Source organism: Onthophagus taurus, chromosome 6, assembly GCF_036711975.1.
Source record: "Onthophagus taurus isolate NC chromosome 6, IU_Otau_3.0, whole genome shotgun sequence".
NCBI classification, from domain to species: Eukaryota; Metazoa; Arthropoda; class Insecta; order Coleoptera; family Scarabaeidae; genus Onthophagus; species Onthophagus taurus.
The window spans coordinates 7,501-33,160 of NC_091971.1; the positions used below are offsets into that span (position 1 = coordinate 7,501).

Sequence of the window (25,660 nt, forward strand, 5' to 3'; positions counted from 1 at the left end):
TAAAATTGATGACTGTAAAATTTTTTTTCTATTTTATTTGAAGAGATTGAAAAAGGTTTAAAAAAAAAGAAAGGTGAGTTAATTATTGCTGTTTATTTAGTTTAGTTTTATTTTATATTACAAAATGATTATTATTTCAAAAAGATATTGATTAAAGTTTAATGATTGTTATTTTTACATTCTTTTTTTTAATTATATAACAAATAATTATATTTAATTATCAACATATTTTCCTATATGTTTTGAACATTTTTCTTCTGAAATCCTTCTATTGATTCACTTCATCTAAAAATAAAATCTTTTAGCTTTAAATTCAGATATAATCGTTTCTTCCCTTAAATATAAACTTGGGGGTGATCTTTTTCATAATTTTTTTTATTAGGGTTATTTTTATCTTTACACTGTCAAATCCAGATTTTCAGATTTTATTTCGCAATTACGTTCTCATTTAAAATCATGTAATCCTTAAATCATTTTTTGCATAATAATTTAGTAATTTTCTTTAATTAATCAGTGAATCAAACTCTAAAGATAAAATTGGAACGACTTTTAGAGGTTCTTTTAAAATTTTAATTAATTAAATTTAATTCAATTTGTTCTAAACAATTAATTTAAGAAGAAATTTCCGTAAAGAAAATCTGATTCTTTTTTTGACATTTTTATAACCTCTCCAACTTAATTCAAACGACATTTTGACAGGTACTGTCAAACGTGATGGAAAAATTTCAACAAATATTTTATTCACAAAGAATATAATCGATTTTACTTTTGCTCAATTTTGTGTGACTTTAAAGCGTTTTAAACGATTTTATTATTATTTTATTATAATAATAATATATGCCACATTGCTATTCTTTAATTATTCCTTATTTATTAATTAGAAATTTATTAATTTGAAATATAACGACATTACTGGACATGTGCCATTGCATTTGACGAGTAACGGACGCGTCGCGTCGGATCGCTTGTTGGAACAAAGCTAATATTAAAATCAATATTTTTATTTTCTTATTTATAATAAAATTGTATTATTTTCTTTTTGTTTAAGATAATAATAAATGAAAGAATATACAACACAATAAAAAAAATGGCTTGGATAAGCTCCACTCCACAACTTTATAATACATTCGCTTCTTTAGGTGTTAAAAAAGGAGATTCGTTCAACGTCAGTAATGATTGTTTAAGTAAGAATTAAGCAAACATTAATAAGACCGTTTTAACACTCAAATTTTAGATATATTGGAAGAAATTCTTCGAAAACTCGCATTAGAAGATCAAACGTTAAGAACGTTTCGTAGAGCAATTGGTTTTGGTCAAAACATCAAAAAAGATTTGATTCCTCTTTTAATTTACATTAAAGATGATACTCAAATCAATGATGCCACGAAGATAATTGACACAACAATTAAAATTTTAGTAAATTTAACTATTCCCGTTGAATGTCTTCTTTCGATCGAAGCCGTTTCAAGAACGGATGTTGGAAGGCATACAATTTTTGAATTGAATCGGTTATTAACTACGAGTAAGGAAGCTTTCACCGATAGTAGAAGCACAAAAGCTGTTATGGATCATATGAAACACGTCGTAGAAAAAGATTCTAATCTAAATGTGCAACAATGTGACAGTATTAATAATTGCTTATTGTTATTAAGAAATATTTTACATATTCCTGAGAATCGTACTCAAATCACTAATTGTCCTTTAGCGCACTCTAGTATGCAAAATGAAATTATATGGAATTTATTTACCCAAAGTATCGATAAAATAATTATTTATTTAATGTCTTGTCCTCAAAAGGTAAAAATTAAAATTTCCAAATTAATATTTAATTTTAATTTTATTTTTTTTCTGTGTGAAGATGTATTGGGGTGTAACAATGGTACAATTAATCGCCTTAATGTATAAAGATCAACATGTAGGAACATTACAAAAACTATTAAACATATGGTTGGAAGCTTCGCTAAGCGAAAGCAGTGAAGATAACGAAAGTAACACTTCACCCCCAGATCAAGGAAGTGGAGATTCTTCGCCGATTATTACGTCAGATCCTACTTCTGATTCGAGTGATAATGGGGGAAGCGGGAAAAGTATTGAAAATAGAAATAAAACTGTTAACAATTCAGACCCGATGAGAAATAAAGCTACGACGGAAGTTGTTCGTGCTGCTCAAAACAGAAGTAAAGCGTTAGTTTGTATGAAGAGGGGGAAAAGTACTGAAACTGATGGAAGTAGTAGTAGTGGAATGTCTTCTTTGAATCAAAGTACAGAATCTAATGGAACTACATCAAAGGTAACCATAAAATAATAATATTGTTAGACACATGTTTAGTGACATGAAAATAAATTATTAAAGAATTTTTCCTTTTTTTTAAGGCGTCTTCCTCAATTTCCCCACAATCCCAATCATCATCAAATACAACCGATAAATCAGACCTACAATCGACAACAACGCCTGGAGGTTCAAAAAAATGTCCATCATCCCAAAGTGAAGTTTCCGATTGTGGCTACGTGACTCAGGTGGAAAATCAAGAATCCATTTCCACCTCAAGCAATGATGATGATCAGCCCAGTCAGAAACCTGTCCATCAAAAACCGCATACGTTTCAAAAAACTAGATACAGTACACAAAAAAATCGAGCGGCCACCGTTTTAGAAAAGAAAGAATTGAGACGAAAGAAATTAGTTAAAAGGAGCAAAACTAATATGTATAATATTATTTTTTGTTATCCTCATTTTGTTACGAAATTGTTTTTAGTATAAATATGAAAGGATTGATGCATCATACCCCAACAGACGAAGACGTTTCAAATATTTTGAAAGAATTTACAGTTGATTTTTTATTGAAAGGTTATGGAAGTTTAGTTCATGATTTACATTCGCAATTATTGAGTAACATTCACGTTCAGATCGATACGTCACATTTCTTTTGGTTGGTGACTTATTTTCTAAAGTTTGCCACTCAATTAGAATTGGATTTAGAGCATATCAGTCCCGTTCTTTCATATGATATCCTTTCCTATTTAACATTTCAAGGAGTGTGGCTGTATGAGGAATTGGAGATAAGCTACAACATACCAGATATCGATCTTAAACCGTGTTTAAGAAGGTTACATTTGGTAATAAAAAATTCACTGATGTTTTTAATTTTTAAAAATATTTAATTAATTGCTTTCTTTTAGGTTGTAACAGCTATAAGAGAATTTATACAAGCAGTCGAAACTTATTTAAAGTTGTTGCATGTAAGTGAAGAAGATAAAGTAGAATTGACAAAGTTACAAAAGCAAATTAGTAAAACTGAAGATTTAAAAAGTTTATTTTTATTGCTGTTACGACAATATAATCCGTTGATACAAAGTAAACAGTATCTCCAAGATTTGATAGTGACAAATCATAATTTTCTGTTATTTTTGGATAACGTATCAAAATTGGAGAACAGACCAGCAACAAATATCGTGGAACATCTTAAACAGTAAGCCAATACTTTTCATCCGTTTTAAGTTTTTCCCTAAAAATAAAAAAACCACAAGAAAAACTTGCATGGCTTGCAGTTGAATGTCAATTTACTTAAAAAAATATTTTCCGTTCTTAAAGCTTAATCCGAGGTACGTAAATCGATCCATTTTTTTTTTTTGATGTTTTTCAACATCACTTTTTTTTAAACAGAAAGTTTGGGTTGATTTCAGTGAAATTTAATTAAATCCAACCACATCATTTTGTAAGTATACACTCGATAATGAGCCATACAACGAGGTCGATTATTACTCAAAATTAAAAAAAATATATATAATCTCAAAAAAAGAACTCCTTTTCCATTCCCGAATATGAATAATGCGGTTCGAAATGCGAATGTTTCAGATTCGCGACAATTGATATCATGCGCCAATACGGTTTATTATTGGAAGATTTCAAGGAGAACGGCGAGTTTGTCAATAATTGTGTCTTTACGATGATGCACCACATCGGTGGTGACTTGGAACACGTGTCAACTCTGTTTCAGCCCAGCATACTCAAAACATTTTCGCTGATATGGGAAACCGATTACGAAATTTGTGACGTATGAACAATAAAAAGCGCTGCTTCTTCAGCAAATTCCCCTACAAAAAGCAGGTTATAAGGGGTGTCCACTTTTAGGACTGGTCCGATCTCATCGAGTACGTGATTCATAAATTTATCAACACGCCCAGAACGAATCACTGCTCGGCCGTTCATTCTTCAACAACCGTCAGTCCTTCCGGTGATAAAGAAGATCAAATTTCTACACCTGCTGTTTCCACACAATGTTCAGAATATCTGTAAGTTTTTTCTGAATGATAATAGTTTCATATAATTCGCAATATACAGGATGACACATAAAAAACGCCCCAAGCTGTAACTCTGTCATTTACATTCCGATTTTCATGAGTGAGGTATATTCCATATAAATCAATACCATTTTTTAGCTGGACTCAAGAAGAAAAAGATGATTTAATAAAATATTACAACGAAAATAGAAATACTCCGGACGCTATAGCAAATATAACGAAACAATACGAACAAAATGGGATAAGAATTAAATCACAACATGCGATTATAATAGAATTGTTGGGTCAAAATATTATCAATCAAAGTCAATATGAAGAATTTATACGAGTCAAACGAGATTGTGGGGAGAAAAATGAAAAGGAAATTTTAAGTACTAATAATAGAGTGTTGACACAAAAAGAAAGAAATTGTGTTAACGGTGATATTAAAGTCTTAAAAGAATTCATTTATAAGGAGAATAAAGGAAGATTAATTGTTTGGTTACAAAAAGTTGTGATTGAAGCGTGTTATGTTAAGTTGTGTTTAAATAATGATGAACCGAGAGATGTTGATTGTGTTATGGAACCAACTGTTTATTATCATGCTTGTAATACTGACATATCATATTTATTGAAACAATTTTTAAATATAATTTTTTTTAGATTTAAATTTACCAATTCCTGTTGTTCCATGGACGTTAGAACAACAAAACATATTAAAACATCAACCTTTTATTTTACTTTTACATAAATTAGGATTTTACCTTCCATCCGATACAGGAAAAATTTTCGTACGTATCCCTAATTTTTGGACGGCTGATTATTTGTTTAGCATCGCCCAACAGTTAGGTCCAATAGATAATGGTAAGTTTCATTTTAGTTTTAGTAAGTCAAAATTTAAAGAAGATCAAAGAAATTGATTAGATTCAAAATACAAAATGATTTGTTTCATTGTGTAAAGAGAATTAAACATTTTTTTGATATATTTCAGCAACTCTTAAATTTGATATAAATATTCTAGACGGATTTAGTAATAAAACCGAACCTACAAAGGAAATGTCAAACATCGTAGCTACGTCTGCTAGCCAATGTATGTTTTCTACCACCGAACATAAACAAACACCTTCAATAGTTAGATACACACCTTTGTAAGATATTTTTTTAATTTTAATCAACATTATTTCAATGTTTTTATTTTAAAGACCAAATTCAACCGAGTGGATTCAAAACATACTAAAAACAAAAGTGACGCCTTTAATGAATACATCTTTAGGTCTCCTGCCTAGTAACAATAATGAATTATCAATTACGATACCGGAAATAGAACCACTTTGTTGTAATCTTCCACCACCGGAATTAAGAATAGCTCCGTTATTATCAGAACAATTAGAAATGGATATATCACCGATTCAAGAATCAAGTGTTATTCATGAAGATGGCGAACATAATAGTATATATGAAACCGCTTCCGTTGCTTCAGATTTAACCAGAATGTGCGTAAGTGATGAAGATGAAAAATTAGAATTTCTACAACAATCCGACCATTAAATTAAAAAATAAAAAAGACGTTTTTAGATGTTTTATTTGGAGGGTTGTTTGATGTTTTTAAGTGTTTGTAGTAAATAAAGTTTTTAATTTGTTTCCGTTTCGGATTGTTCTGAAAAAGAAATTTGTATATTTATACAGTTTTTTAATTAACAATAAGAAATTATTTATGAAAAATACGTTCTAAGTATTGCTGTGATGATGTTATTTGTTGTTTAAATTAATTGTATTTGTTATGAAAAAAAGGATGTGTGTTCTACCTCAAGAATTTTATGTAAAAAACGAAAATTATTATGTTGAGTGTATTTTGTAAGGATTTTAACTTGGGATGAATAAAAATGTCTTAAATAATTTTCTTTTGTAGTTTTAGTATTAAAAAAACAACAAAATAATCAAAAGAATAATATTTATGTTGTCTTCAAAACGCGTATATAAGATAAATAAACGTACTTCCAATAATACAAAATCGAAAATTATATAGTAAAGGTAGATAATAAAAAAAGTTTTTTTTTCTCCTAGGTCTCCTTAGTTTTTTTCAATCTTTCTTCTTCCTTTTCGTCTAAGTAAAAAGTTCAACCAATCTTAGTTTTTTTTTTATTTATCTTTTGTAACCATAAACTCACTGTCACTGATTTTCTTCTTCCAATACCGATTCGTCTTTTGCAATTCTTCCGTCATACTTTCAACTCTTTGTATCCAAACTGCCGTGCCTGGTTCATCGTAAGGGGTAGTCGTTGTTTCCGAGGCCTAATAAATAAAAGAATTCGTAAATATCTTTCTTGGTAAATTAATTAATAAGCATTTAGTACATCCATATCGAACCAATCCGCCGAATCGCTGCAAATACTACTTCTTGGGCTATCCTCGGTGTCGGAACCTTTCGAATTTAAACTCCACACTCGCTGAGGCGATGAAAGCCTTTTATACACGTTCATTCCGCTTAAATTTCGGGATGAAATCGCTGTTGTTCCACCGCGTTGTCTACGATTTAGGGCTTCCGCGCAAACTGGAGGTAAAGATTTTTTTAATGGAGGTCGACTAAAAAAATAATCAAATAATTTTATCAATCAATAAATAATAATTCCTATTGTTGACTTATGCAGATACCCAACATGCCTATACCGGGAATTTCATATAACTCGCAATATAAGAATGCAGTAACCATAGTTACGAAACTACTATGTACATTGCACTGTCCCACATAAAATGCAACATAGCTTAATAGTACAGGCATTGGGTAGTTTAGCAAAGGAAAAGTTTTGCTTGGAAAAATTGACGTCCTTATAACTCTTAATTTCCGTCTTAAGAGACGTACGGCTTCATTGCAATATCGTGATATCTTATGCTAACTAGCGCTACCTACCACTGTCACTAGAACTAACGTTAGCCCTAGAAGTAGAAACATTCAGCTTTAGCCGTCTTAAGAGACGCACGGCTATAATTTATATTTTTATTGAGCTATAACGGACAGCGCGTTCCCCGTATTGATCCGTTATATCAAGCTTTTAGTGTAATGTCAAATAATTATATTGACGGGTTGCATTTTATGTGGAACAAAGTAAGTAGGTTTCTATGTAAATATATTTTTGTACATTACATCTTAAGTGAAATTCACTGTATCATATTTTGTGTATGTACATTTTAATGTAATTAACTTACATTGGACTTGAAGAACTTTGTTGATACTTAATAATAAGTGCATTCTTTTTAACAAGCTTATCTTTTAATTGATCATTAAGCCGTTTTTGTTCCTCCAACCAAGCACGCACATTACAAATAACATGTTGACTTTCCCGCCGAATTTCATCCCTATCGGATTTAATATCATTAATTTCTTCCTCCAAAGTCATAACGTTTTCACACCGACACCTCAACAAAGACTGCATTTTATCCAATTCTTGTAACAGTTTTTCATTTTTTTGCTCAACGAAATATTTATCCGACTCGATTTTCTTCAAATCACACATACACTTATCCAATTGTTTTTTAATAGTGATATTTAAAGATTCATGTTGACCCAACGTCGATTGTAACGAACAAACGGTTTGATGTAGATTTTCATTTTCTATTTGTAATTTTTCGTTTATTTGTCTTAAACAATTTATTTCATTTTTAGCGGTTATTAATTCTTCTTGAGTCATTTGCATTCTCATTTGAGCATCGTTAGTAACTTGTTGCAGTTTGCTTTTGGTTGAATCAATTTGGTGCGTTCTTCCAGCCAATTCGTTGTGAACGGCGCGTAATTGTTGTTCTAATTGAGATATCTGCTCCATCAAACGCGTTTCTTTAACTTTCCAAACTTGGCATTTATTATTGAGATCTTGATCTTTTCCTGTTAATTCTTGTTGGTATTTAGTTTCTCTTTGTGTCATATTCACAAGCATTTCTTGGACGCCTTTAAGTTCTTCGGTAACTTCTTTTACTTTTAAATCGGAATAATTTAATTTTTCATTTAATTCTTTTATGACTCGTTTCATTTCGAGGACTTCATCGCGATATTTGATTTTAGTGCCATCTAATTCTCTTTTATATTTTTCTAATGTGTTGTTTTGTTCTTTAAAATCGGTTTTTAGTCCTTGTAATTCCTCGATTTTCTTCGTCATCTCTTGCGTTTGGTGATTTAACCTGCATTTAACTGAATTTAAATTTTTTAAACAGTTATCTAATTCATCGTGGCAGTAATCAACTTTTTGTTCATGAAATTGTTGGTCTAATTCGGTGTCAACTAATTGATCGCGTAATTCGATTACGGCGTCTTGTAATTTTTTATTTCTGCAAGCAAAATCGTCGAGTTTTTCTTTTAAGTCGTCGTACATCTCTATGCTTCTTGCTAGTTCCATGTTCTTTAAGCTTAATATGTTTTGGAGTTCGTCGATTCGACCTGCGTTAACTTGGCTTAAATTTTGTTCCCGTTCTATGCTAGCCAACATTAGATTTATTTGGCTTTGAAGCGTTTGAACGAATCTTTCAACTTCTTGCGCGGTCATTGTTAAGCTATTTCCGCTACAATCACAATCAATGGTGGGATCCTCAGTATCACCGATGCCCAAAATATGTTTCATTATTGTTTTTGTTTCAATCGATTGCGTTAAATATGAAGTAACCTCGTTTTGTAACGAAGCGATTTTTAATGCATCATTTCGGCTCTCATGTTTTAATCGGGATATTTCTTCTTTTAAATTGTTAATGAACTATTAAAAGAAAAGAATATAAATATCCAGTTAACAATTACATTAAAAAAAAATCTATGCAAAGCCTCAAATAAATAAATATAATTAATCGATTAAAAGCTACCTCAAAAAGTCGTTTTTCTTCTTGTTTATAATTGAATAATGTTGTTTCTAAAATTGTTTTATCTTGGTTGATTTCAAATTTCGTTATTTCTAAGTTAAGATTTTCTTCTGTTAGTACTTCGATTGTGCTTTTTAAAGTTTTTAACTAAAATAACTGCGTTAAATTTTGACTTAATTTGTTCTTTTTATTTACCTCGTTGTGATAATGAAGAGATGATGATTCTAAATCGTAAACACCGATGTCTAAAATGTTTAACAAATCGCATTTATGTTCGTGCTAAAAAAAAAAATAAATTTAATACATCCGAGACAAACAAATGATGTATTACTTCATTTTCTAACATTTATGTATCGAGGAAACTAAGAAGGCAAACCTGGATTCGACTCTGATAAAAATCATGCCGGAATAAGTTATAATTTATTAAATCATTTTTAACACAATGTTATAAATACTTAATTACATCCACATCACGTTGTTTATTATCGGTAGCACCAATTTACTAAAAAAACGCTTAATATGTACAAGAAAATAAATTAAACGAAAAAATTTTGAGATTAGTTTTAAGAATTTCTTCAGTCACTTCTCGCATACCTATAATTGTGCCTTTTCTATTCTTAACGTTAAGTTAAAGCTAGAATAACATTAACTAACGAAAGATTTATAATCTTTAACTTATAATAAATACATTTTGATATTTTTAAACAATGTTAACGCATTTTATAGGAAAATTCTTGAACATAACCTCAAAAATAAAAATTAATAAGAATGCAAAACCTCACAAAATAATTTAAATTAAAATAACACAGTTAATCTTAATAATTTCAATCTCAATCAACATGACAAAAGATATTTAAAGGGTTCATGCCAAAATGCTAACAATCACCGTTTCAAACATCATGCACATTCTTATTTTGATCGTTTAAGAGCTTATTATTATCTCCATTTCCGCCAAACCAACGAGAAGCCCAACCAGGACTTACATCTTGTTTAAATTTTATTCGTAATTCCTCCAATTCTTTCTTGGTAATAATCAAAGCATCTTGTAAGTTCGTTATCGTCATTTGCTGTTGAGTAATCTTTAAATTTTTATCAAAAAATTAAATTCCTATATAATTCTTTAAAGAAACATACTTACTTGGGTTTCATAGCTTAATTTAGATTGTTCAAGAACCGAGATTGAATCATTATATAAATCCACCTAATATCACAAAGAAATAAAATCAACATTTCTTATTTCGATGTTTGTCATTAATCGGGTAGCAGAAAGCAAAAAGCTGATAAATATAATTTCTTTAATTAATTCACTTACTGCGCATTGTAAATTTTCTGAATTAGCTTGTTTATTTTTAATCGCATGTTCCATGTGTTGAATGGTAAGTTTTAAATTTTCAACTTCTTGGCCTCGCCTTAAGCGTTCATATTCAATAGCCTGTTCTTTTTGTTGTAAAGTCTAAAATAGAATTGGAAAATTAAATAGTTCTCAAAGAAATTAATATATTACTGCTCTTAATTGTTCTTCTAATCTGGCGATTTTTTCTTTTGGATCTTCTTCGGCAATCTGAAAGAAAACAAAGAAAAACAAATCTAAACTCAATACTTTCTTAATAAAAATATTATTATTATTAATATCACCAATTTTATAACAAAATACATGATTCTTTTTTCTAATTTAAATGTATCGTACACAGGAAGCTTTATTAGCGATTAATAATTCCTTAATAATCCTATAATTCACAAAATCCAATACCTGCGCAATTCTAGATACCGATAAATTCAAATCGTGAACCACCGCTTCAAGATCTTGGGTTGGATTTGATTGTCTTACGTAAATCACGTGATCTTTTGATCGGGATAAAACTGTATCTTCATAAGAATCACCGCTTTCTGTTGTTAACGAACTACTAGTGGTGGTAGCTGAAGATTTTGTACTTTTATAGTTGTTATCCATCGAAGTAGCAGTTTCAACAGATAAACTTTTTGAAAAGCCAACAATTTGTGTCGTTGCAGCTTTAAGTCTGCGAACGGGTCTCGCAATCACCGAAACATCTCTTTGTTTTATACAAGTTTGACAAACTGCATTACACAAGCACTTTCTTTGCGGCTGCGGAGTTCTTCGAGTTTGAGTTACAGCACGAAGGGGTTGTTTTAATGAGGATTTTATTGGGTTTGGTATTTGAGGAATTGGAGGTGGATAGAAGTTTTGTCCACAAGGAGCTAGAAAAGATTTAAAATAATGAGATAAAAGGTGTTTTTGGGAAAATTTGACATGTTATTATTTGACAGTTAAAGATAACCTTAAAATTAATTTTTAAATTAATAAAATAATAATTATATTTAATACTGCAATTACCTTCCATAACCAATTAAATTTTTAATTTTATGTATTAAAAAAATATGATTAAAACATTTTTTCTAATTTGTCAAATTTTATGTTTGATTATGAGGTTATGTAGAAATGTCACTATTTGACATCATTTGACATCAAAGCGTATCATAATAGAACCTCAAATTCTATAAATTTTATCACATCTCTATTTAAGAACTTAATAAATAATGAATTAATGTGATATAATTGTAGCAATTTGATAAAAATGACTTAGGTTTTAAGGATTATAAAATATTTTAATTATAAACATAACCTCAAAAATATTTAAAATATCAAGTTTTAAAGTTTTTAAAATCATGCAACCTACAGTTATCTCGGATGGCTTGAACTTGATTTCGATTTCCTTTAACATGATTCGATAGGGCAAATTTCAATTTTTTACATTCCTTAGTTATACCAGGAATCTCCGGAGAGCCACATGGAATATCCATCTCTTCACTGTCCACTCCCATTACATCACTACTTAAAACTGTTCCACGATTTAAAATACAACGGCGATCGTAGCAACATGTTGGAGCAGGTCCTAAACCATCCAAACGATCTAGCAAGGCAATTTCTTCGTTTAAAATGGTAGCAATTCCTTCAAGTTTTCTCGGTATACTTGTTGATAAAGAAACCTTTTTTTGTTGAAGTATTTGTTTTCGCATGTGATCAAGTGGTTCAGTAACTCTTAATTTTTTCACCGGTCTGCATACCCCCAAAATTTGCAAATCATCATCTGATTTTTCTGTGTCAATATAACTATTAACACAAGTATAAGTATCCATTTGTTTTTTATCATTTAAATTTCCATCACAACATTGAATACATTTAGCATCGCTCGACATTAGCGGTACGTCTGATGAAAAACCGACTTCATGCTGATTAACAGCCGATGTATTAATAGCAACGCTAACACATCCAACTTCATCAATCGATAAAACTCCAGTCCAAGTTGAATCTGTATTAACCGAAGCATCAGCGTTGACACAACAACAAGAAGAAATATCAATTTCGGTCGATTTATGTTGTTGCGGTATACAGCTACAACGTTCTTTCAAAATTGTATTCTCTTCGCATAAATCTTGTATTTTATCCATGCAGAGTTTATGGTCGCGTTTCGTTTTTTCTAATTCGGCGCGAAGTAGTTCGAGTTGATTTATTGTTTCTTTGTGTTGATTTTCGAATGATTCGATTTCTTTTAACTGGAATTTGGGATTTTTTTGGATTGCATGGGTTATAGAGGATAAAAAAAATTGTTTAAAATGATACATACCACATCGTTGTTTTGACACGTTTCAAGTCTTTCCTATAACAAAAAACAATAATAAAAAAAATAATAATAAGGAAAATAAGAAAATTAAAGTTACCTTTTCTTTCTTTAATAATAAAATTTGGCACTGACATTCTTCAACATCACTTTTGCTCAATACTAATTGCCGGTTTAATTCTTCGTTGCAACAACACTTAGTTTTTGAGAAAATTTTAATGATTATTAATTAATTGATTTGAAATTATTCAAAAATCAAAAAAGAAAGAAACTTACGTAATCCTGTATTTTTTGTTTATACTCTTTCACTCCATGATCCTATAAAATACCAAATTATTTTTTTTTTAGTAAAAGTTGTGGAATATTTTACCATTTCCTCTTTAAGATTTTGATTTTCCTCAAAACTTTCCTTCAACATACCCCTTAATTCTTCATTTTCTTGAATCTAATATCAACAATTACAATTAATTAATACTGCAAAAATGAAATACAGTTTGAAATACAGTGAATAATTGAACTAACACTAGACCTAGAAGCAGAAACATTCGAGTTTAGCCGTCTTGACGGACGTGCGGCTAAACCCGAAAGATTGTAGTTCTAGTTCTTGTGTTAGTTTTAGTTTCAGACTGTTGTATATTTTTGTTGATCTAAAAGTAGAACACTAAACCTAGAACTACAAACATTCGGGTTAAGCCGTGTCAAGAGACGCACGGCTAAACACGAATGTTTCTAGGTCTAGTGTTGGTTCAATAAAAATATACAACATGGCACTGAATCACAATTAACACTAGAACGTGTCACTAAAAGTTTAAGTTTTCTTTCGCTCCCTTAGCAATTTGAGGGTAATTTCACTGCATTTAATATACAGGTGTCCCGTATCTTCCGCATCAGAGCATTATACGGTTGTAGGATACGTTATTCTGAAGCAATCTTTCTAATAAAATTTTCCAGAAATGTTTATAATAACCGCACGGGGTTGTCCAATAGCAATATTCCGTGAATCACGGAAAAAGTTTATTTCTCTTTCCGTGTCGAATCTATTGGTGAGTACACGTACGAAACTAGTTTAGAACGGCGCGGTGGACCGGCCGGGGGTGGTACCGATTGCCTGAGTGTGATTTACGATCTCGGAAGGCGTTTCCCTAAGCTTTTGTTGAATTGCTATTGGACGAAAAATAGTTCGTTTAAACAGTTCCTGTGCGAATATTATAAACATTTTATTAGAAAGATCGCTTCAGAATAATGTATCCTACAACCGTACAATGCTCTGATGCGGAAGATACGGGACACCTATATAACATACTTTTTCTTCTTGAATTCGATGAACTTGTTCCATAGAAGATTGAAGTCGATTCCTTAACTCTTTAATATGACCGCATTGACACTGACATTCTTGACGAGCCGATTCAGCTTCTCTCCGATAATGATCACGTTCTTTAGCCTATCATTTAAATTTTAAATGAATCAAATATATAAAAAATATAAAACTATTCTTACACAAGCTGCTAAATTATCCTTCATAATCGCCAGTTGATTTTTAATATCCAAAACGGCTTCTTTAAGTTGGATCTTTTCGGTGCTTTGTTCATTGGGAGTTTGCTGAAGATAAAAAAATACCATAACTATATAGATTTTAAAATTGTATAATAAAAAAATTGAAAAAGAAATTTTCTTCTTGTATAAATAGTTTAATTTCATTAGTAACATTTCGAATAACATTTCTAGATACATTTAAAAATACAGTTTCTACATTTAAGATAGATTTTTTTCTCCTTTTATTTTATTAATTTTTTATGATTAAAGTGTATGCATTTCTCATCTTCGATTTTTTCGATGGATTTTCGAACAACTTTTTGCAATCCAATAATAATACTTCGGTATTTAATTGATAAATGATCTATTTTTTTATCGTCCGGATGTTTTATACCGCGCACCTAAAAATGATTTTAAATTAATAAAACAAAGGTTTCTTTTTGTATCTAAATTTACCATAACGTTAGTTTTATCTTCTAAATCTCTCAATGTCCTATAAACAATATACAGTTTTTGTACCAACAACACAATCAAATCATTTTGATCAAAAATGTATTTATCTTTATTCCCCAATTGTTTAACCAAATTTTTGCATTCACTTTCTAAGCCGGCAATTAAAGTTTTTTCGTGTTCCGTACGTTCAACGATATCATTCACAATTCCCATCCAATTTGGTGAGGTCGGAGGATTATTTTTAGGACCGTAAGTAGTTTGTACTTCTTTATCGACGAATTCTATCCGCGACGGAAGTGATTTACTGCAATAATTACGAAGATGCTAAAATAAATTTAATTAGGAAATGAAAATAATTAAAATATGTTTGCTTACCAATGGAGTTTCTCGTCTCATGAATTCGTACGGAAGGACCACTTGCAAACTGTCGCCTGCTTCCTAAAATTGCAAAGTGTGCAATTTTAGTGCTTTAATTAAGTTATTTTTTTATGACCGATTCGATCTAACAAAATTACCATCACTTAAAATAAGTAAGCACAAGTAAAAATAATAATTAATAAGATTAAATAACGCGGGGGTAAAATACATTTGTTCATAATCTTATATAATTAATTCAAATTGGGTTAATAACATTTAACACTTTGACATTCGGATCAAATCTTTCATCATTAATTTCCTATATCAATAAGGTATGTATATTAAGTGTTAGTTTTAGTGACAATACTAGTGTAAAACTAGAACTAACACTAGACCAAGTACTAGAAACGTTCGGGTTTACCCGCACGTCTCAAGACGGCTAAACCCGAATGTTTCTAGGTCTAATGTTAGTTCTAGTTTTAATTGTTATTCAGCGTAAGATTGTTGTATTCTAGTTATACTGAACTAAAACTAGAACTAACACTCGACCAAGAACCAGAAACATTCGGGTTTAGCCGCGCCCCTGAAGACGCACGCCTAATCCCGAATCTTACGAAACTACTGTATTAACTAAAAGAAATTCTAGCGACATAATTTTTTGTAAATTTATAAAATTAACTACAAAACTATTTATTTATAATAAAATTTTACAATAACTTCTCATCATTTACTATAATATAAAGTACTAAATTTGCATCACAACAAATAACTAAAGTCCATTTCAAACAAAATCCATCAATTTCTCAATAAGTATTATTAAAACAATTCCAGCAATCAACATATTCATCACAGAAAGCCTTTTTATCCAGCATCCCACCAAAATTCCAAGCCAAATTTTTCCTACGTTCTTCAATTAAACAACGCGTATCAATATAATTATAATTTGCAACGACTGGGGGTCGAATGTTCAAACGATCTTTTGTTAATCGCGAATTACAAGATGGTAATGATTGGGATTTTACAGATAACGAAACATCTTCAACATAACGAATGGGGTGTGGGTAGTAATTCCTACGTAAAGTTCTTGTACTTAAAGGTTTAGGTTGTTGCCGGTAATGTTTTGGTTCTAAATAAAACGGTGACATAACAGATCGTCTTGGACCTAAATAATGCGTTGAATACGTTTTTTCCTTTTCTTGGAATTTATTGAACTTATTTTCCGAGCTTTCGATGTTATCGCTACGAAAAATCTGTTTAATTTCATCTAAATCATCGTTTTGAAAATTTTGAAAATTATCTGGAGGATACGGCGAAGAGAAGGCTCTTATTTCGTTCTCGTTAAACGAAATTTCTTTTGCGAGGTGATTATTAAAATCGTTTTTTTGTGAAGATTTATTTCTTGATAAAAGTGAAATTAAAGTTGCGTCCTCGTTACCACAAACATCACAAGTTTGGATTGATTTACGAGGTTTATACGGTGTTTTAAATAAGGTTTTTTTCTTTTTCTTTTCTTTATTTTCTATTTTATTACGAGAAGGTTCTTGTATTTGTTTTTGAAAAAAACCGTGAGGAGTTTTTTTTAATGATTCATTTTCGTATAATAATTCTAAACTTCTCGATGATAATTGATTTTCATCGATTGAAAGTGTTTTTAGTTTTGGGGAAAAAGTTTCTTGTAATTTTAACGTTTCAAATTCCTTATTGTTTTCTTCTTTTTTTTGTGAACGATTTAATAAATCCAAAATATCCCGAGAATAACGTACGCAGGTTTCTTGGATTGTTGAATGCGATACAAACGACAAATTATGTAAACTACTGTTTAAAGAAACATCTTTGGATAAATTCGAATAATCCCGCGGGGGATCAATTGATTGTGATGTATTATTGAGATTATTACGTGAGGCGTTTTTTGGGATATCCATGCTTACATCGCTATCGCGAGTTTCTCTCGAATCAATATTTTTATCATTGCTTGTGTTTCTTTCTTGTTTTTGGGGTATGCTTTCGCATATATAAACGATTGTTTGATTTTGAGGATCCGTAAATTTCTCTTTAATCGTTTGAGTATGCAACGAATCTCCGATTGTTTCGCTATCTCTAATCACAATTGTGCCATCTTTTAAATGATCGATTGTTGTGTCGGGATCTGTTTTTGACTGGTGGATACGTTTTCGAGGAGATCTTGGGCGGGATTTATCGGGAGAAGTTCGATGCTAAGGTTTATAGGGTTTAGAAATAAACATTTTCTTTTATATACACTTCAATAATTTTCTTACCTGTTGTTGTTTGAGTTGTTTAATTTCTTTACGCAACTCCTTGATGATATCATCTTTAAAATGAGTTTGTTGGTCCGCTTTTCTACACTGCTCCTCCAACATGTGAACTTCACGTCTTAAGCACAAGATGGTATCGTGTTTATCTGCTACTTCCGCAGTAAGCGCGTCCCTCATGTCCAGCATCGACTGAAAATTCATTCAAATTTAGATTTTTATACAGATATTTAATGGGTAAGGTCACAACTTTAAATTTCTTTTTCACAATCTAAATCTGAATGAACTTTTTTAAATAAGGACTACTTTTATTGGTTATTTGGGACGATTTGTATACATATTCCGCAATAATACTTAGTTGTGAACATACACCGATTTACTATAGTGCAAAATAAAAAATTACCTGCTCTAAATCTTTATAATCCTTTCGATAAGACTCTTGCGGCTTGAGTTGCGCTTCCAATTCCTTAATACGCTTCTCTTGCTGTTTTATTAAATCTTCTTTCTGAAACAATCATAAAAATCAAAACACCACTCCAACAAATACATTAAATTAAAATTAATTAAGTCAATGAAACACATTTTTTTTTTTTAATATTGTCAGTGATACAAATCATACAAAAACTTTTTTTACATGGCATGTGAACCTGTATGGTATTTAAAATACATTTCCCTTGTGTCTTCGGTAGGACAACCAATCTCAAAAAGTTCTTGTACTTGTTCTTGTACTTCTCTTGAATTAATATTATTACAAAATACCTCAAAAGTAACAGTAATAAATTTTGATACCTTCACTGAGTTGCAACATGATGGTACACACACCCTAAAAACAATTAAACAAGATGTATTTTATCCTAATTTAATCATAAATATATAAAAGCAATTACCTCCTTGCACATGGTGGGATAACATCGTTAATATCTAAACAATAAAACATTAATCCATCGGTATTCCAATTTCCGGTCGTTTGAGCTCTTCTAATTAACTCAATCAGGTTGTTCATGTCGTTTTGTACTTGCTCCATTTTCTGCAAATCCCCAAGGAAGTTAATAGAAAAGTCTCTATAACTATCCATCACCTAAAAAGTGGAGATGTGATTGAGATAAATATGCTCTGTATTCTGTTCTTTAAGGGATATTGAAACATACTTGCTTCTTATTGAGGTTCGGAAAGGAAACATATTTTCAAGGTCACCAAAAACAAATACACTTTTTGTTCTTTATAAAGTATCAAGTTACAAAGGTTATATGTATTATTTTAATAAAACGTTTTAGCAACACGGTAACCTAATCTTTATATAGGCCCATAGAATAAATTAAAATAATTAAAATCCCTTTTCAGGTTATTGAAACTTTGCGTTAATTTTAAATTTGACAATAAGTGTAGCCAACCTAAAACAACCCTAATTTGATTTTATAAAAAATTAAAGTTTACGCAAAATTTAATAAAAAATCTAAGTAAAAATGTAGAGATACTAAACATAACGGAAAAACCATAATCTTGGAAAATTTAATTTCATTAAATTTAAAAAAATATTACAACCAACCAAAATCAAAAAATTCTCCATAATCTACATCAAAACGTCATTTTTAACAGCTTAGCAAATATCTTACCTCTCCAGCTGATTTAGCACTTTGATGTAACTTTTTTTCCAATAAAGTAACCCTCTCGGCTGCCTCCACTTCCAGTTCTTCAACAACTCTGACCAACATTTCATTCTGATCAGTTAAATCTTTAATCCATTCTTGTTGAAGGTTAACTTTAGCCTAAAACATAATAACAATTGACCGGGTAATACATCCAGATTTGCACAATTTTTAAAAAGTTCTAACCTGAATACAGTCTCCGCCGGCGATATCATCGATTTGTTTCATTTTATCCTCATAAAGTCGCTTAAATTCTTTAATGATCTGTAGGTTTTTCGTTTCACCGCATCTTGAACCATCTACGAGTGCTGGACAACCATCGGGGCCGAAAGATTTCCGAAGACCGTTTGAGCTTGTTGTGGGCGATTTGTAAGCGGATATGGAACCGCTTGATTTAGTTGTGTTCATCTCAGTTTGGGAACTTGTACACTGGTGTCAAAAACGAAAATTTATAAAACCGGGGACGTAGTTTTTCTTAAACGGGTATTAAAACTTAGATTTATGACAGAATCGTGTTAGATCTCGCCATAGTGATTGACATTTTACGTTTACACTACACTGCCTACTACTATATTTAACACTATTGAGGCCCCACTCTACAATAAACTCACACTCATACACCGAGCTGTTCTTCTCTATTCTTAGATCACCCCTAACGGTTCTTTTTATTCTTAACTTACTTCTCTTTGAAGATGTAAAGTTACGAAGATGATTTTAATTAATGTACATATAATACATAATATGCTTATCTTAAATTGCAGTTGTATTAAGTTGATCAAAAAGGTGTGATAATGGGATTTATCTATAAGTTTGTTTTTTTAAGGTTATATTTTTTTGTTCTTGACCAAATGACCTCGTTTTAAGTTGATGTCACCTACTTTTTCTTAAAAGGATGCATTCTTTTTGGGGTGATTTATTGAAAAATAAATCAACATAGCAATAAATGAGGCAAAAGTACATAAATAATATAATAAACAATATTATTTAAAAATTTTAATTGACAATTAAAAATTTACCAGACATTTATACATTTAAAGTTGAATAAAGAATTCAACGAAATTAAAAGAAAATTAATTTTTAACATTGTTAATTAATTATTAAAATATTTGATCCATTTTTTAAATTTAAAAACATTTAAAAAACTTTAAATTTAAATCATTTCTTCGTAATCACTTGAAGTTAGGTGCACTTGTTAAAAATAATAAATTAATTATCTTATTATAATTCATTTACCTTAATTACAATTATCTTAACTTATTAAAGAACTTATTTTATTTAAAATTTTTAATTAATTTAGTTTTAAATGGAAAAAGATTAAAAAATCAAAAATATAAATTTTCAACTTTTGAATGAAGTTAGTTACATCAAAAATCAGTTTTAACTTGACACATTACGAAGCAAAATACAATTTGAAACAATCATTCCGATTGAATAAAAACCTTATAAAAACGTTATATTTTCACGATGGCTGCACGTTACGATAGAGCTATTACGGTTTTTTCACCTGATGGTCATCTGTTACAAGTGGAATACGCCCAAGAAGCCGTCCGAAAAGGATCCACAGCGGTAAGTTGCGACTCATAACCTCAAAACTTTACATGACGATGCATATAACTTTATATATTGATGTTTAATTGTGGTTTTAGGTTGGAGTTAGAGGTAAAGAAGCCGTCGTATTGGGGGTAGAAAAAAAGTCTGTAGCAAAACTGCAAGAAGAAAGGACAGTACGGAAAATATGTCTCTTAGACGATCATGTAGTAATGGCATTTGCTGGTTTAACAGCTGATGCAAGAATTTTAATAAATAGAGCTCAAATTGAGTGTCAATCTCATAAATTAACTGTTGAAGATCCGGTTACTTTGGAGTACATCACTCGGTACATTGCGAGTTTAAAACAAAAATACACCCAAAGTAATGGAAGAAGGCCATTTGGTATGTCTTGTTTGATTGGAGGATTTGATTATGATGGTGTTCCTCATTTATATCAAACTGAACCTTCTGGTATTTATTACGAGTGGAAAGCTAATGCAACTGGGAAATCTGCGAAGACCGTAAGGGAGTTTTTGGAGAAATATTATACCGATGAAGAAGTTGCCAGTGAAGCAGGAACTGTAAAGTTGGCTATAAAAGCTTTATTGGAAGTGGTGCAATCTGGGCAAAAGAATTTAGAGATTGCGGTTATGAGAAAAGGGCAGCCTATGGTTATGCTTGATGCGGAAACTATTGAAAAATATGTTAATCAGATTGAAAAGGAAAAGGAAGAAGAAGCGGAGAAAAAGAAACAAAAAAAATAATCTAATAAGGCGATATTTTTCTTAATTATCTTATTCGTTTGTAATTTGTAATAAAAATAAAAGCTACTAAATTTAAAATGTTTTCTAGTAATATTTCCCCCAAATTTTATTTAGGGAATTTTAAGTTTTTGATAAGTAATTTGACACAACAATAAACATAACCTCTAATGTCAACGAATATAAATGCAATAAAAGTAAAAACATTTCGTATTATTACGTGAATACATGTGAGTCGTACGTAAATAAATATGAGATGAGTCATGGATAAAGGCAGGTATTAATCTTACATATTTTTTCTCAAATTAAATTTAATTAAATTTTTTTAAATTAAATTAAGATTCTCTTTGTTACTTTTGGAACCGTCAGAAATATATTTCGAAGATTTTAGTGCGATTTGCGTTAGATCAGATGTTACATCAAAAACCTACGATTTTAAAAAGCAAGATGGTCGTCTTAAGCTCTGCTCCAAATCGCTCGTCTTTGATCCTAAAGACACCTCGAAACCGCTTATTAAAATGCAACTTCGTGATTGTCAAATAATTGAAAAATGGAAAGGAAAATCGAAATTTATTCGTAGCGGTCATGTGCTCAGTATTATTTGTAAAACGTATATAGAAATGTTGGAAGGAAATGAAATTGCTCCATATAAGTTTGAGGAGAACGGCAGGTTTTTGTTTTTATTAAATTATGCAAATATTGAGGATTGTTTGCAACAAATTTTACAGTTACAAAGAGCTAATACTTTGCCTGCTTTAGAACAATCAAATATGGTAATTATTATTTTGGTTTCCGTAAGGTTTATTTTTTTAGAGAATTTTTGAGTAGATATCAGCTATAGTTAATGCGAGAAGAGTTGGCGTTGAATTTAATCCTTTATGGTGTGATCTATATGAAAAAATAATTATGGAAACACAAGCCGATAAAATTAGTCCGTTAGTTAAAAACCCGGGAAGAGTTATTTTAACAAATTCAAAGTTTTATTTTCAACCTTATAACAACATTGAAACCGTACATATTTATATTTATTATAATAACTATATAATTTCATTAATTTTTAGCATCCGTATCTTCAAATTAATTTAAGTGCAATAAAACGAATCGTTAAAAGAAGATTTTTATTGCAACACATTGTAGGTAACTTTATTTAATTAAATTAAATTTTGATTATTGTTTTTTAATTAGGGAATTGAAATTTATTTACATGAAAGTGATAAATTCTCTTACATTTATATTGCTCTTTCGAATCAAAACGAAAGGGATACTTTATACGATTTAATGTTAGCCCAAGAAGAGTTAAAACTCCAAGAACAAGATATGGATGTTATGACTTTACAATGGCAAAATGGGGTTGTGTCTAATTACGATTATTTATTATATATTAACAGGTAAGATAGATTTAAATAAGAAAAATTTTGCTAGAGCTTTTTTATTTTGACACTTATTGAATTGAAATGAAATTTAAAAAAATGATTAATAAATTAAGTTAGTCTAGGGGACCGGACAATAAACGATTTAACCCAATACCCAGTCTTCCCATGGGTTTTATCCGACTATCAAAGCACCAACATTGATTTATCAAACGAAAAAATATATAGAGATCTATCAAAACCAGTTGGAGCCTTAAATGAAGCCCGTTTAAAACGGCTATTAGAACGTTATAATGAAATGCCCGAACCGAAATACATTTACGGTTCACATTATTCAACACCAGGATTTGTGTTGTATTATTTAGCCCGATTATATCCTCAATATATGTTATGTTTACAAAATGGACGGTTTGATTTACCAGATCGAATGTTTAATTCATGCAAAGATGTTTTTAAGAATTGTTTGAGTAATATGGCAGATTTTAAAGAGTTGGTTCCTCAATTTTACGACGTTGAAGAACGAGGGTCGTTTTTAGTTAACAGTAAAGGTATTAATTTTGGATATCGAGAAAGTGGGGTTAAAGTAAATGATGTCGAATTACCACGTTGGGCGAATTCTCCAAGCGACTTTGTTGAGACTTTAAGAAATGCTTTAGAGTCTGATGTTGTTTCGAAACAATTGCATTTGTGGATTGATTTGATTTTTGGATATAAACAACGTGGGTCGGAAGCTGTTAAAGCTTATAATGGTACATATTTGTTTAATTTAATAAATTTATTTTAATATTGATTTTGTTTATAGTTTTTCATTATATGTGTTATGAAGGAAACGTAGATTTAGATTCAATAAAAGATGCTAATCAAAGGCATCCGATTGAGGTTCAAATTATGGAATTCGGACAAGTGCCTAAGCAAATCTTTCATGTGCCTCATCCTCAAAGAAAAGTCGGGCTAATTTTACTTGAGGTTGATCAAATTCAAACCGATTCCAATAATTGTGGTAAAAAATAATGAAAAAAATAAAATCATCAAAAAAAACTTTTTTTAATTATAGATTTCGATTCCGAATGGAAAAACATAATAAATTTGGAACATCAAACAACATTTTCAGCGCATAAAGCCCCAGTAACATCAATTTACTCATCGGAAGATCCCGATAAACTAATTTCAGTTGGGCACGATTCCAAATTAAAAATTTTTTCCATTTCTCAAAATAAACAAATTCGAAGTGCTAATATTGGAAGTATGCCTTTAAGTAGTTGCGTGCAATTACCAAATTTAAATACAATAATCGTTGGAAGTTGGGATAATAGCATGTAAGTTTTTTTCTTAAACAAATAATTTATTTGTACATTTTTTTTTTCTAATTTAGCCAGATATATGATTTAGATTACGGTAGAATAATGCAAAGTGTTGAAGCCCATGAAGATGCTGTAACGTGTATGCTTTGGTCAAATAAACTAAATTTGTTATGTTCAGGCAGTTCTGATTGTACAATAAGAATTTGGAGAGGCTTTAATGAATATGGAGCAATTAAACCAATACAATGTTTAATTTCTCAACTTGATCATAATTCCGAAGTTACTTGTTTCTGTTTTAATGGGTAAATGTTCCTATTAATATTATATTAATACAGTGAATAAGTATATACTGTCGCACATAAAATGCAACATTACAGTATGTCCTTTGACATTACAGTAAAACCTGGATATAACGCATCAATTATATATATTATCATCCATTATAGTGCAATAAAAATATACAACAATCTAGAATAACAAATAAAACTAGACATAGAACTAGAGACATTCCGTTTAGTCATGTCGTTCTAGTAGGTAGTGCATATTTTTATTGCACTAAAACTAGAACTAACACTAGACTAAGACGGCCGAAAACTCTGGATTATCATAAGGATGTTACTGCTTTTCCAAGCAAAACTTTGCAAAACTACCCAACGCCTGTACTATATATGTATTAAGCTATGTTGCATTTTATGTGGAAGTGCATAGTAGTTTTGTAACTATGGTTACTGCATTCATACATTGCCAGTTATACGAAATTCTTGGTGTACATAATTACAATTTCTTTTTACAGTTGTAATAAACATTTAGCTGTTGGAACTCAAGACGGTGAAGTTTACATTTGGCAAATATCGGATAATTTATTATTTAAACGATTTTCTTTGCATAACTCTGCGATTAAATCGATTTCTTATAGTCCTGATGAAGAGAAATTAGTTACATGCGGTTTAGATAAATGTTTTAAAGTGATCGATATCTCAACTGGGATGGCGGTTTATTCAAAGATTTTAAATTCTCCGTTGTATTCGTTAAAATGGGATGCATCTACGTTATTTATAGGCGATGAATCCGGTTTTGTGTATATTTGGAATATTGTTGAAGTTAAAGAATTATTAGAAATGAAATTACACAATGGTAATTTATTTATTATTTATTCGGATAGTAATTCTAAGTGTTTTATGTTTTAGGGGCTGTTAATGTTGTGGAATTATCGAAAAATAAAGAGTACCTATTTAGCGGAGGAAGTGATAACTTAATTAAGGTATGGAAACCGATTTATCAGTAAAAATAAATCATTAAAGGACGATACTTAATACATATTTTTTATATCAGTATTTTTTTTAATATTAAGATATCTTTAATAAATTATTATTAACATTTCAACTTTAAGTTTTTGATTTACCTAAATAAACTTCCGCGAATGCATTAATTTTACCTGTTTCTATTTTAACGCAGCGTAACCACAAAATTAAAACACTCTTTGTTTAATTACAATGGCACTGATCATATGATGCATTTATACATTCTTTTTAGTTTTAAGTAACAATGGTTAACAACCATGTAAAACCTCAAAATAAGTGACCCATTAATACGTAATAATTGATCTTATTGTGTTGTGGTTTTAACATAATCGATTTAACCTTTTATGAAGAACAAAAAATCATTAAAATGAATGTTAAAATAAA

The 25,660-nt window shown here is 30.3% G+C and overlaps 4 protein-coding genes across 12 annotated transcripts in view; 3 read left to right on the forward strand and 1 right to left on the reverse strand.

The window, feature by feature from the left end:
* Positions 1 to 6,177, forward strand: part of LOC111415721 (timeless) — a 6,288-nt gene extending 111 nt beyond the window's left edge. Inside the window, exons 1-13 of the mRNA XM_023047539.2 lie at positions 1 to 73; positions 1,049 to 1,184; positions 1,235 to 1,797; positions 1,859 to 2,290; positions 2,374 to 2,705; positions 2,756 to 3,116; positions 3,180 to 3,469; positions 3,856 to 4,054; positions 4,132 to 4,292; positions 4,440 to 4,888; positions 4,944 to 5,144; positions 5,272 to 5,428; positions 5,483 to 6,177. The exon at positions 1 to 73 is cut by the window's left edge and continues 111 nt beyond it. Coding sequence (XP_022903307.2) covers positions 1,088 to 1,184; positions 1,235 to 1,797; positions 1,859 to 2,290; positions 2,374 to 2,705; positions 2,756 to 3,116; positions 3,180 to 3,469; positions 3,856 to 4,054; positions 4,132 to 4,292; positions 4,440 to 4,888; positions 4,944 to 5,144; positions 5,272 to 5,428; positions 5,483 to 5,828 — 3,588 coding nt within the window. The 5' untranslated portion in view covers positions 1 to 73; positions 1,049 to 1,087 and the 3' untranslated portion in view covers positions 5,829 to 6,177. The remainder of the gene's footprint in view (positions 74 to 1,048; positions 1,185 to 1,234; positions 1,798 to 1,858; positions 2,291 to 2,373; positions 2,706 to 2,755; positions 3,117 to 3,179; positions 3,470 to 3,855; positions 4,055 to 4,131; positions 4,293 to 4,439; positions 4,889 to 4,943; positions 5,145 to 5,271; positions 5,429 to 5,482) is intronic.
* Positions 6,178 to 6,214: 37 nt separating this feature from the next.
* LOC111415688 (putative leucine-rich repeat-containing protein DDB_G0290503) lies at positions 6,215 to 19,868 on the reverse strand. Of its 8 annotated transcripts, none has more exons than XM_023047502.2 (24): positions 19,200 to 19,868; positions 18,981 to 19,133; positions 18,255 to 18,394; positions 18,157 to 18,190; positions 17,771 to 17,872; positions 17,374 to 17,559; positions 14,252 to 14,353; positions 14,058 to 14,195; positions 13,125 to 13,199; positions 13,031 to 13,072; positions 12,855 to 12,950; positions 12,761 to 12,793; positions 11,813 to 12,689; positions 10,867 to 11,333; positions 10,621 to 10,677; positions 10,429 to 10,569; positions 10,255 to 10,317; positions 10,100 to 10,195; positions 9,312 to 9,395; positions 9,120 to 9,263; positions 7,485 to 9,016; positions 6,635 to 6,863; positions 6,449 to 6,572; positions 6,215 to 6,384 (listed from the first exon to the last, which is right to left on the reverse strand). In XM_023047502.2, exons 1-24 carry the CDS (start codon positions 19,419 to 19,421, stop codon positions 6,341 to 6,343), a joined length of 5,181 nt encoding a protein of 1,726 aa, XP_022903270.2. In that variant the 5' UTR covers positions 19,422 to 19,868; the 3' UTR covers positions 6,215 to 6,340. The 8 variants fall into 8 exon arrangements, with proteins under 8 accessions (XP_022903270.2, XP_022903269.2, XP_022903268.2 ...); XM_023047501.2 differs by having other exon boundaries at positions 10,624 to 10,677; positions 18,255 to 18,445; XM_023047500.2 differs by having other exon boundaries at positions 18,255 to 18,445.
* Positions 19,869 to 20,365: 497 nt separating this feature from the next.
* Positions 20,366 to 21,385, forward strand: LOC111415689 (proteasome alpha4 subunit). The gene is made up of 2 exons (XM_023047509.2): positions 20,366 to 20,579; positions 20,660 to 21,385. The coding sequence occupies exons 1-2, from the start codon at positions 20,478 to 20,480 to the stop codon at positions 21,305 to 21,307; spliced, it is 750 nt and encodes a 249-aa protein (XP_022903277.2). The 5' UTR covers positions 20,366 to 20,477; the 3' UTR covers positions 21,308 to 21,385.
* A 67-nt stretch (positions 21,386 to 21,452) lies between these two features.
* On the forward strand, positions 21,453 to 25,358 carry LOC111415692 (protein FAN-like). Of its 2 annotated transcripts, XM_023047512.2 has the most exons (11): positions 21,453 to 21,581; positions 21,645 to 22,077; positions 22,133 to 22,315; positions 22,366 to 22,437; positions 22,490 to 22,692; positions 22,795 to 23,423; positions 23,477 to 23,674; positions 23,729 to 23,990; positions 24,047 to 24,277; positions 24,769 to 25,109; positions 25,163 to 25,358. In XM_023047512.2, exons 1-11 carry the CDS (start codon positions 21,568 to 21,570, stop codon positions 25,258 to 25,260), a joined length of 2,664 nt encoding a protein of 887 aa, XP_022903280.2. In that variant the 5' UTR covers positions 21,453 to 21,567; the 3' UTR covers positions 25,261 to 25,358. The 2 variants fall into 2 exon arrangements, with proteins under 2 accessions (XP_022903280.2, XP_071052552.1); XM_071196451.1 differs by lacking the exon at positions 21,453 to 21,581 and having other exon boundaries at positions 22,006 to 22,077; positions 22,118 to 22,315.
* The last annotated feature ends 302 nt before the right edge of the window (positions 25,359 to 25,660 follow it).